Source organism: Eleutherodactylus coqui, chromosome 6 (genome assembly GCF_035609145.1).
Source record: "Eleutherodactylus coqui strain aEleCoq1 chromosome 6, aEleCoq1.hap1, whole genome shotgun sequence".
Classification (NCBI taxonomy): Eukaryota; Metazoa; Chordata; class Amphibia; order Anura; family Eleutherodactylidae; genus Eleutherodactylus; species Eleutherodactylus coqui.
The window spans coordinates 10,267,679-10,280,252 of NC_089842.1; the positions used below are offsets into that span (position 1 = coordinate 10,267,679).

Here is a 12,574-nt window from a genome sequence, read left to right on the forward strand (position 1 = left end):
CGGGTGGGCGAGGCAGCTGCGCTACTGGAGGTAGTTTTCGCGCGAAAGCTGAACGCTGTGGATCCCGTGAAGCGGTGAGTGCGGCGGTCCGGGGGCCGGAGGGGCCGACGTGTCCGGGCGGCCGCTGCTCGGTGTCCCCGCTGATGAGGCAGCAGAGGAGCTCCGTGTGGTGCGCAGTGACAGCCCCGCCGGCGCCCTCGGTATGACCGGCTGTCACCCGCACGAGCTCCCGGCCGGCCGCGGGGTGTTTTGCCTCCTGGATGCGGCGAGGATTCCGTCACAACAAAAACCAATCCCCCTAAGACGCCCGTTGTTTATAACCGAGTCCGCCCACGTCTAACCGGGCGCCGGGCTGCCCGTGGTACTGATAACGGCCGCTGCACACGGTGCCCGCCCGCGGACGCTGCCATTGGATGGCATTAGAAAGCGCAATCCTCTGCGGCCGGCCGCGGTCTGTCCACCTGCGATCACCCGCAGAAAACAAATTGCGGCATGCTCCGCTCTGCGCACGCGCCAGCTGGCCGCTCCCCGGCACATCAGAGAGCCGCGGAGCAGGTGAGTGCCGCGCGGGTCCCTGCAGACGGTCTGTCCCGCTGTGAGAATCCTCGCAGCCTGATCTGACCCGGCCGTCTGCAGGCGTCCGACCCGTGTGTGCGGTGTTGCTCTGCTGCACGGTTCTTCTGACTGCCCCCCTGGCACACACCGCGCCGCAGATCCGTGTGGGTAGTGCCCGTGATATCAGCAGATGGGCCGGCCGCTCTCGCCCCGCTGATCAGCTGATAGAGGCAGCCGCACTACAACCAGCGCTGCGGCGCCTTCTGTGACGTCACGCTCACCAGTCACATGACCTAACGTTAAAGGGATCGAGCCGCCGTACAACGTGCGGCCCGGTGTAGACGGAAGCGGCTGTGTACCTGAGCTCCGCTGCCCCTCACTCAGCTGGTCCGGGGGGATCCCAGCCTCGGACCCCGCCAGCTACTGATGAGCCTCTGGACGATCGGCCGGCGGGATCCCTGTGAACGCGGCCTGGTGGGGTCGGGGGTCTCGGACGACTCCTGAAGTCTGTTACCGTTATGTTAGACACATTTATGACCCCCCTCACACTGACGTGGACACGTACGCCCCCCAGCTGCGGGGTCGGTGCTAGTAGCCCATCCCGCTCCATACACACCGGCTGTCTGACAGCTCACAGCCGCCATCACCTCGCTGATCGCAGCTGTTGGGTCTCTTAATGAAACTGTCCATTCTGACAGTAGACCTGCCCCCGGCGCTGAGATCATGGGGTGCCGATCCGTTGCCATGGCAGCCCGGGGCCTCCTGAAGGAATGAGTGCCTATGAGGGCGGCCTGTGCCTCGTCTGCAGAGACTGTCGGCCGCGGGGCAGAACAAAAAAACATCACTGTGTCCGTAAAAATCAAAACGCCTCATTTATCCCGAATAGAGAATATAAACGCGGCGCCAGAATCGGGCCGAGCAGTTGGCCGGGGGTCCTGAGAGGCGGACCCCCACTGATCAACTACTGATGACCTACCCTAAGGATTGATGATTAGTAAAGGCCCATAAACCCAACGCCGGGCATCATGTGGGGGGGAACTATACTAATATATGCAGAGGCTTCTCTATGTGTTGGGCACCTCCTGGCACTACCAAGCTGGCAGAACTGTCACTGGTTCCTGGTGTAAATTCTCCATGGGCGGCCACAGCCCCTCTGAAGCCCCGCCCACCTTCAAGAAAAGTTGTAGGCCAGAGTTGTGATGTAAGGCCCCCTCCGTGTGGTAAGTCTGACCGCTGATGTATTATATTCGCGTGGGGTGGCGCTCCGCAGCAGATTCACAGCGTAAAATCTGCTTCGCAGTCCCCCTGGATTTGGTGCGCGATTCACCCGCCGCCGCGCTCCTCTAATAACTCGGATTCGTACTTTTGTTTTCTTTTTCTGCAGGATCTTCTGGAATTGTCACTTCTGGCGTCAGAATGCAGCGCACCATAAAGTAAGTTTACTAAGGAACTACTGGTGAGACAAGTCTTATAAATGACGGCTCTGAGGCGCGGTGCCAACGGCGTAACTGCCACTTGTGTGTCAGAGACTCGGGCACAACTGGCGCTGGACTGTGCAGGGCAGCACAATCACTTGCACTGGTGTGAAGTGGACAAAAATACCGTGCTTCCCCCCCAAAATAAGACCTACCCTGATTTTCTGGGGGGGGGGGGGGGGGGTGTTAAAATATAAGCCTAGCTACATTACATGAAAAAAAAAAAAGTAATCGCCTAGCTGGCGCCGTCCGGGTCCATCCTGCTGGCCACCGGCGCTCTAGCAGACTTCAATGCATTCTTCAATGCTAACGGAGCATCTCTTGCTGCTGATAGGGTTGAATACCCCGCCTCCGGCAAGTGATTGGCTAAGGCAGCACTCATGAACCAATCAGAGCCGGTGCTTGATGAACTAATCACAGCCATTCATTGAATTATATCGTTGAATGGCTGTGATTGGTTCATCGAGCGCCAGCTTTGATTGGCTGAGGCAGTGCTCCTGAATCGGAGCAATCGCTTGCTGGAGGTGGGGTGTTCAAGCCTTGGGTGCTCCATTGGTATTGAGGACTACACAGGCCAGCGTGAGGGACCCGGACACTGCCTGCTAATTCAGTATGACGCCCCCCCCCCCCCCCCCCGAAAATAAGACCCAGCGCCTCTTTTGGGGCACAAATTTATATAAGACAGAGCCTTACTTTCGGGGAAACACGGTAGGACATGCCGTAGGTTCGTCACATGGACTGTGAGTCATCCATTGTAAATATAGTGTATAACGGCTCGACAATACCCTGTGCGTTCCGACTCCGGGCTCTGTGACCTTTCTTCAGTCTGTAGTTTTGATCTCGCGCTCGCCAACCTTACGATTTCCTTATGAATGCAAATCATTTTTATTTCCCCGCTTCAGGGAAGTAGGGATCCTCCGCTGCCGCAGCGAGCGTGCGGGAACCTTTGCACTGAGAGCTCTGAGCACGCGGCGTGATGCTGCCGCCGGCCCCGGCACAAACAGTGGGTGTTGTGAGGGGAGACCTAAAGACGTGCCGTGCGTTGTGGTGCTACGCAAGAAAAAAGTTGCTCATGTCTGACCGCAGTGAAGAGAATGGGGCTCAGATTTGTGCGTCGTGTGAAAATGTTCGGCCAAACTTCACCATATTCCACATATTTGTCACACGGCAGGAACTGGGCGCCACGACGCTGCTGCTCAGGGAGGACAGCATGAAGTTGGGGCGGCTGCTTAACCCTTTCCCCTGCAGCCCTCTTTGTAGTTTGCTTTGTCCCCCCCCCCCCCCTTGCCAAAAATGATACTTTTTGTGTTTTTCCGGTGAGCCGACGAGGTCGTGTTTACGATGTTACCAGCAGATAATGTACTGGAACCTAAGTGGGATGGAAAATACACAATTGTTCTATTTCTGGTGTCTTTTTTTTTTTTCCACGGCGCCGTTTATCTTTATTCTGTTGGTCAGTACTATTACGGTGAAACCAAACTTGGTGAACGTTCACATGAAGCAGAAAACGGAAAATTCTGTGTCAAAATCAGCAGCATTTCTGCATCAAATGCAGAGTCAAAATCCATTGGTGCGGAACCGCAGCTGACTTTAACCTGCCGCTCCATTCACCTCCCAATTAGCAACCCATCCCCCGACGACGGCTACTAAGCAGTGATGTCGAAGTGGGCTCCTCACCTGACGGCAGCCGCAGCGCTCGGCATCTGCTGCCCGGCGGGGGCTGCCGCTCCGCTACGTGTGAAGGCACCCTGTAGGAGTTATGTGTGATAATATAACATAAACCTCTTTGACCCCCGGACTCTTATTTCTCCGTCAGCGCCGCGATGTGAGGGCTGATTATTTTGCAGGGCGACCTGTAGTTTTAATCGATGCCATTTTGGAGTTTGTACGACCTTTCGATCACCAAAAGCCCATTTCTGGCGCTGCGGTTTTCCCCGTTCGGGATTATTAACCCCTTAAGCACACGGCCTATTTTGGGCTTAAGGACGCAACAATTTTTGGCGGATTTTCTTCTCCATTTACCAAAAGCCATAACTTTTTTATTTTTCCGTGGACGCGGCCGTATAAGGGCTTGTTTTTTGCGTGACGAACTGTAGTTTTTATCGGTGCCACTTTTGGGTACATAGACAATATTGTAAAACTTTTTTTTTTTTTTTATGATAACAGGGAGAGAAAACGCATCAATTCTGCCATAGATTTTTTTATTTTTTTTTACAGCGTTAATCATGCAGCACAAATGAGACATTCCATTTTTTTCTGCGGACCGGTACGGTTACAACGATACCAAAATTCTTACATCTTTTTTTAGGTTTTCCCACTTTTCTGCAATAAAAATACTTTTTTTGGAAATCTTTTTTCTATTCTAAATTGCTGCATTCAAAGTCCTGTAACTTTTTTATTTTTCGATTTACGGCGCTCTATGAGGGCTTATTTTTTGCTTAGTTTTTACTGATACCATTTTGGGGTACATACGGCTTTTTTGATCACTTTTATTGCGTTTTTAGTGAGGCAAAATGCTAAAAATTAGCATTTTGCCTCAGTCTTTTAGCGGTTTTTTTAGCGTTTTTTGCGTGCACAGTCAAAAGCATGTGCAACTTATTGTACGCGTCGTTACGGACGCGACAATACCAAATATGTGGGGTTTAATTTTTTTTTTTACCTTGTTTTATGCAAATCTGAAAAAAAGCATAAAAAAGGGTTTTTTTTTACATTTTTTTTTACATTTTTCTTTTCTTTTTTTTTTTACACTATTTGACTCCCTCTGAGGGACTTACATCACTGTGCCTATGATCGCTGTCATAAGGCATGGCAGAGCTACTGCTCTGCCATGCCTTATCGCTTATACAGCGATCATAGGCATAGGCAATACAGGACGCCGGTGTCTGGCGTCCTGTTGCCATGGTGACAGGCCGGGCTCTCGCGATGACATCGCGAGTTCCGGCCAGAGACACGGAGGGAGTCCGCTCCCTCTGTGAACTCTTTCCCTGCTGCGATCTACTTAGATCGCGGCAGGGAAGGGGTTAACAGCCGGGGGCGCATCTCCGATGTCCCCCCGCTGTTGCAGCGGGACGCCGGCTGTGACTGACAGCCGGCTCCCGCTGCGGGATAGCGCTGGATCTTATGTGATCCCGTGCTATCCCCAGGATGTAAGTTTACGCCCTGTTGCGGGAAGTACCAGGCTGCCAGGACGTAAACTTACGCCCTGCAGCGGGAAGGGGTTAATGTAATGCTTTAATAGGTTGGCCTACGGATGCAGCGGCGCCGCCGACGGGTTCTCATATTTTAAAACTTTTATTTTTTGACGCAACAACTGGGAAACGGAGGGATTTTAAACATCAATATTTTTAGATTTGTTTTCTTTATTTTTACGTTATTTCCTTTTTTCCTCCCCGTAGACGTGGACTGGTGATTGGCCGATCACCAATACTGTAGTGCTACAGGCGCGTAGTAACTGGCAAACCTTCATGGCTGCCCTGGAGGCCTTTAAGAGTGTCCTGACTGCCATGACACCCGGAGATCTCTCCCCGGGGGACTCCTCATCACTACAGATAAGGGGCGCTGTCGGAGCAGCTCTGATCAGTAACCTCTCCGGTTGTGGATGCCAAAGATGGCTGACACCTGCCGTGTATGGCGCGGGCTGAACCCCCTCATCGCACCGTGGCGCACACACAGGATCGGGTTAGAACCATAAATATTGTGCCGGCCATAAAGCGATGGGATCACATGGTGGAATTGGGATATGGAATCCACACCGATTCCGCATCTCGTTATCTTCAATGGTGATCGATGATTTAATTTATACTGCGCCAATGTCTTCTGCATGCGGGAAAAAAGTGCCGCTGCTTCTTATGGCGGATTCTGCAACAATAATTCCTCACAATGATTTGCTCCTTGATGAGGACTGGATCCGCGGGGTACGCCTGCCGCGCTGTTAGCTCCTTGATGAGGACTGGATCCGCGGGGTACGCCTGCCGCGCTGTTAGCTCCTTGATGAGGACTGGATCCGCGGGGTACGCCTGCCGCGCTGTTAGAACCTTAATCCATGCTGAAACATCCGCCCCGGATTCCGCCATGTGAACACGTCTCATCCGCTGAAGGACGCCGCTCTTTTATATCCATTTCCGTTTTTTTTTTATTCTCCCCACTTTCTAAAAAAATGACGTTTGTCTGTCTTCAGCCTGCATTCTGTTACTCTCCTCGGACCGCCATAACTATCCTGGTTCTCCGTTGACATAGTTGTGCGCGGCCCGTGGTTTTTGCGGGACGTCCTGTAGTTTCTCTTGGTACCACTTTGGAGCATGTGTCAGACGGAGGCGACGAACGCCATACTGATGTGTTTGGTTGTCCTGACCGTTCACCGTGCGGGATACATAATGTTCCTTCGGTAGATCCGACTTCACTGGGCGCAGCGATACCGAATGCAGCTTATCGTTTTACATTCTGTTCGTTTTATGTGAAGTGGGGGGAAAAGTTGTTTTGTTTTTAAACTTTTATTACATGTTTTTTTAATAACGTTTTTAAACTAATTTTTTTTTTTTAGCCCCGCAGGGGACACGATCCTGCCATGGTTTGATGGCTTTTGCAGTATTACATCATACCTTGAGCTGACAGGCTTGATAGGTAATCTACAATGGCAGCTCTGGGGGCTTTTAGAGCCCCCCGCTAACTGAATGGCATCCTGGAGCCTCATTGTGGGAGGGCCGTTTGGGATTCCTGGACTTGGATCAGTTCATTTAAAGGGTTAACAGCCGCTATCGGTGTGAGCGCTGACCGCAGCTGTTGGCGGCGGGTGTCAGCCATTAGGAGCGACATCTGCATTGTATAGATGTGAAGCGCGGCCGCCTCCGTGATTCGCCTCCAAGTCAGACTTTACGAACCTGCTGACAGAATCCCCTTGAAGTGTTCGATTTTCAGTTCACCGCTCTATTATTGCAACAAGAAAGTATGTGAAGGGTTAACACGGACGAGCGGCGGCACCAACATCACAGCGGGGAATGCACAGCGGCATCGGCGATGGGGCTTGAAGCGACGGACTGTAAGTGAGTAGAAGCAAGTGTTGTGGACAGATGAATCACAGGACACCATCTTCTGGTCGGATAAGAGCACTTGGGTGTGGTGGTTGTCTGGAGAGCGGATTCCACGTGACGGCAGCGCCCCAAAAGTGAAGCTTGGAGGAGGTTCTTTTATGATGTGGAAGGGGGGTAACTGGTTTCTGCTGGGAAGGACTGGGGCCATTGGCTATAGTGAAGTCCACCAACAGGTACAGAGACATCCCAGACAATGTGACATCACCTCCCCTGTGGTAATACTCTGGTATAGCTCCTTGTCTCCACCAACATGACCGACCACCATGTCATACGGCCTGCAGTGCGGAGGAGCAGAATGTCTGCAGGCTTCATTGGCCCAAAGTCCGGGTCTCAATCCGATCGAGCGGGACGAACGAGAGGGCCGTATCCATGTGCCCAACACACCCATCACCTCCCATCACTATCTGACGCTCCTGGAGGAACATCTATGGGATCTGGTGGGAACACTGGACTGAAAAATCTGAATATAATCCAGTGTCCTCCCCTTCCGTGTGTGTCAGGTACTGCTCTCAGCAAGGTGCATGTATGTTCCCGGTCGGTCTGCTTTCCTCTCCCGACAGAAGATGGCGCTGTTGTTGCAGTTTTGAGTTTGGGATGTCACTTGTTTACACGCTTGGTGGAAGGAGCAGCGAGTTCTGTCTGTAAATCCGCGGCAGTTGTGAATACCGAGCTTTCAGCAGCGCCTCGTAGTAAGAGGAAGCCTGCAGTCTGTCCCGGGGTCTTCTGGAACAGGTGGAGCCCCCCCCCCCCCCCCCCCACGGACGGAAAACTACCTCCTCACCCAGATTGTGCAAAGGTGCGCAGGCGGTAACGGCGGGCGGCGCTGACCTGATTACACTTCAATATCTGCGAAGTCCCACAAAAACATTGTGCGTCGTTAAATCCCAGCGATAATTATACACACTTTTTTTTTTTTGTCTTTATGCTTATTTAAAAAGAAAAAGTTTCTAACCCCAGATTGTTGGAACGGCGCCTCCTGCAGGTAACATCCCGGATAGTTCAGGACAAACACTGCGTTTAGATGAACAAGTGAGGTTTTCGCTCGTCCGTTTCAGCGCATGAAGTCCTCGCCGGCGCTGGTCGGGCCGTTTACACGCGTCTCGCAGTAACGTGAAGCCCTGAGGACGGCGTGAATATCAGCAGGAGTCGTGCGGTCTGACCACGCTGACCGGGCGCGCCGGTGATGACTTGTTCACCCACCGGATCCCGCAGTGCATGTACGCCCGTGTACATTGGGCCTTTAATAGATCGCCGGTTACTAATGTGTCGCTTTTTATCTCATTTTCTTAAACCAGATAGTGAAACATTTTTCAGATGTTTTTAGTTTCAGATTGAGGGTCTGTTTTTTAATTCAATGTTCTGCACATGACATGGGGGCATCTGCCTGAGGGTCGGGGGTCGGAGGGGGCATCTGCCTGAGGGTCGGGGGTCGGAGGGGGCATCTGCCTGAGGGTCGGGGGTCGGAGGGGGCATCTGCCTGAGGGTCGGGGGTCGGAGGGGGCATCTGCCTGAGGGTCGGGGGTCGGAGGGGGCATCTGCCTGAGGGTCGGGGGTCGGAGGGGGCATCTGCCTGAGGGTCGGGGGTCGGAGGGGGCATCTGCCTGAGGGTCGGGGGTCGGAGGGGGCATCTGCCTGAGGGTCGGGGGTCGGAGGGGGCATCTGCCTGAGGGTCGGAGGGGGCATCTGCCTGAGGGTCGAGGGTCGGAGGGGGCATCTGCCTGAGGGTCGGGGGTCGGAGGGGGGCATCTGCCTGGGGGTCGGAGGGGGCATCTGCCTGGGGGTCGGAGGGGGCATCTGCCTGGGGGTCGGGGGGGGGGCATCTGCCTGGGGGTCGGGGGGGGGGGGGGCATCTGCCTGGGGGTCGGGGGGGGGCATCTGCCTGGGGGTCGGGGGGGGGGGCATCTGCCTGGGGGTCGGGGGGGGCATCTGCCTGAGGTGCTGGGGGCACCTGCTGGGGGTCGGAGGGGGCATCTGCCTGAGGTGCAGGGGGCCGAGGGGCATCTGCCTGGGGTGGAGGGGGCATCTGCATGCGTTGCAGTTAACAGCTTTCAGAGAGATGCTTTATAGCAGTTTTATGGCCAACAGACGCAATGGACTGGAGTGAACCCACTAACCTGAATGAGTGTGTTGTGGGCATGCTATGTGACCTCTGCAGAGAGGGGAGGAGGTGAGCTGTGATTGTCATGTCAGTGCATTGTCATTTCTAAGTTTTCCTATTGAAATAACATGTGATTTCTCACTTGTGGTAACCGCATGTCCAGTGATGCATCACAATTGCAGGGAAAATCGTAGGTTTGCGAGTGCAGTATCAGTCCAAGCCTCTCAGACGGCGCACTTGGCAGTGTGAATACAGCACAAGTGGTCAGTGTGCAGGGAGGACAGGAGGTGAGCTGTGACATCAGCTACATCCTGTATTACCTCTCTGTGTAATCCTGCTGTGATGCTGAGATTTCTCTACAGAACAGGAAGTTGGACTATTATTCTGCCTAGTGGTCAGTACGAGAACTGCAGGATTTCAGGACTTTTTAAAATCTAGATTGTGACTGACGCCAAAAAACAAAACAAAAAAACCGTATAAAACCTGTTGCCCGGCAGGTCGTGCTCTGATGACACCTCCCCTTTAAGAGAGGAGATAAAGCGCGGCGCTACTTGTTTGGCACTGACGCTTGTACTTGGAGCGCCCGCTGTTCTTTCTTCGCGGGTCATGTTTATAAAAAGCCCGGTGTGTGGGAGGCAGAGCGCGGGCGGATTTGGTTTCATGTCGCTCGGAGCGGCTGGAGGGCGCAGCGGACAGCTGCCGAGACCTGAGACTTCACAGATCTGAAGGCTAGTTAACACCCCGTGAAAGCGGATCGCCGGAGTGGGTGCAAAGCGCCGGGCAAACCTAATAGATTAGAAAATACATCATTTGTGCTAAAGACCTTCCGCACGGCACATTAACCCCTCACTGACCAGACCAGTTTTTGGTTTAAGGACCAAGTGCGCTGGGCTTTGTGACTGGCGCTGTGCGTGGGTGACTGCGTGCGCCGGGCCTTGGGACCGGCGCTGTGCGGGGTGTTCCTCGCTGAGGGGACACTTTTTACTGGCTGAAATGCAGCTGATTCAGAGTCAGAATCGGAGCGCCGCTGTTTTTGATGTGGAAGTGCTGGAGATTTTGCATCGGAAAGTCCACTGCTTTTCCGCCCGTGTGACCGCACGCTAAATCATGCTCTTCGTGGATTTGCACAATATATTTTGTCCTGCTTTGAGTATGTGAATGTCGGCTTTAAGGGGTTTTCTGGGACATATAAAAAGTTACACAGCCTTAAAATAAAGATTGGGTGACTACTCTGCCACCCCGGCGGCTCCCCGTCCAGCGCTGCAGCCCTTTTACCTGCTGCACGGAACCTGAAAGGCGTCAGCAGTGGTTCTTCTGCGGCCTCAGGGGTCTGTGAATGGCTGAGCGGTGATGGGCACAATGACTGGCCCGTGACCGCCTTCCTCTTCTGGGGCTGCAGCGCTGATCAGGAAGCCCCCAACATTGGAGAGGATTCGATTTTTCTTTATTTTAAGACCTTTTAAAAAAATAATAGCCATTTACTGACCCTTCACCCACCGCGCCTCTGGGCCACCGCCGCCGTCGTCCTGGTCTCTTCTGCGCTGATCCCCGCTGAACTGGGAAACAGTGATGTCACATTCATCGCCCACATGACTGCTGCGACCAATCTCTGGCCTCCGCTGCCATGTGCTTGACCACTGAATGCAGCGATTGGCTGCAGCGGTCATGTGAGCGATGAATGTTACGTTGTCTCTTCCTTTCTCAGCAGGGAGGGGACTGGATTGGTTGCACTGGACCAGCAGCTCGGTGGTAGAATCGGTCATGGCTAATGTTTTATGCCCTTCCCTACTATGCGGCAAGTTCTTGTAAAGTTTAGAAAACCCATTTATTGTCTTTTTTCGGACTTAATAATCAGACACTTTTTAGCGATTTTCTGGCCGGGTCTCATGACTTCGGTTCATATATCCTACGAAGCCGTATGGCCGCGGTAGAGGGGGGGTCTCCAGCTGGGAGCGCGATATGAGCAACAAATAGCTAATCTGCATCACCGGTTCCATATTCTGGCAGCCTCGTGCCGTACCTGGATGACATGGACAGCCACGTATGTGAATGCAGCAGCTGCTGTAGGGTGAAGGCCTGGCTGGCATCAGCTTTCCACCCCAAACTGGCTAGGTGCCAGGAGTGGGACCCGGTGTAAGCAGTCTCTGGTGCCGCCGGCAGTGCCTGGTATTGCAGTTCAGCCCCATTCATTTGACATCGCAGGCCTGAGAGGAGGCCGCCGTGCTCACCCGAGTGCCGCAGCCAATCAGCGGGGATACGGAGCAGCGAACCCGCACCGATTAACTATAGGTAACATCCTACAGATCAGTAATGTAGTTCCAAAGAACCTTCGATTTAAGGCCAACGATGTGTGCGGAGTTCAGTAGGTTCAATCATGGTTTTGCCGCTGGAGTGGCCCTTTAAACGAAACCTGTCATTGTGAAATGGCACATAAACCGCTGCCGACAGTAGATTGGCGCTGCGGTCACATGCAGGATCGTACCGTCTGTCTTTCACTAGAAGTGCAGCTGTCTGGTAGATATCTGCAGGTTCCCGCGCTCTATGTAGATCCAGTGCAGTCTGGCAGGCGGTCTCGCAGCTCGCTCTGGTCCGGTCTCCATCGCTCGTTCCTCCCTTTGTGTAATGATTGGCATCTTCAGCTCCAGTCTTTACAGAATAGGACAGTTCGTACCAGAACGAGCTGTAAGACCGCCGACCGGACAGATGGCATCTGATGGGCATAGAGAGCGGCGAACATGTATAAGCCCATATCTACCGGATGGCTGCACTTCCTGCCTATGACCGCAGCGCCAATGTACGGACGGCAGCGGGTTATGGGATGTTGTCCGGTGACGCACTTCCTTTAGGTCTGAGATGGTCAGACTGGCAATGATTGACATCTTAATATTCTTCTACTTTACTCTTTAAGGTCATTTTTTCAGCCCAAAACACAAGGCGTTGTGAAGGAGAAGAAACCGGAGAGGGCGGAGCGCGACAAAGAGAAGAAACCGGAGAGGGCGGAGCGCGACAGTAAAGAGACGAAACCGGAGACGGCGGAGCGCGACAATAAAGAGAAGAAACCGGAGACGGCGGAGCGCGACAATAAAGAGAAGAAACCGGAGACGGCGGAGCGCGACAATAAAGAGAAGAAACCGGAGACGGCGGAGCGCGACAATAAAGAGAAGAAACCGGAGAGGGCGGAGCGCGACAATAAAGAGAAGAAACCGGAGAGGGCGGAGCGCGACAATAAAGAGAAGAAACCGGAGAGGGCGGAGCGCGACAATAAAGAGAAGAAACGCCGCAGCAAAGAGAACAGGTGGGGATGTATTCTACCCAAATATCAAACGCTGGTTGTGTTATTGTATGGCTCTTTTAACTAG

General features: G+C 53.4%; 1 protein-coding gene across 4 annotated transcripts in view; it reads left to right on the forward strand.

Moving 5' to 3' along the window:
- The window catches only part of LIG1 (DNA ligase 1), a 64,927-nt gene continuing 52,353 nt past the window's right edge, over positions 1-12,574 (forward strand). For 2 of the 4 annotated variants that reach the window (XM_066606201.1, XM_066606202.1), the window contains exons 1-3: positions 1-74; positions 1,940-1,988; positions 12,124-12,510. In XM_066606201.1, the coding sequence (XP_066462298.1) occupies positions 1,972-1,988; positions 12,124-12,510 (404 nt within the window). In that variant the 5' untranslated portion in view covers positions 1-74; positions 1,940-1,971. The remainder of the gene's footprint in view (positions 75-1,939; positions 1,989-12,123; positions 12,511-12,574) is intronic. The other 2 variants (XM_066606203.1, XM_066606204.1) reach the window with 2 other exon arrangements.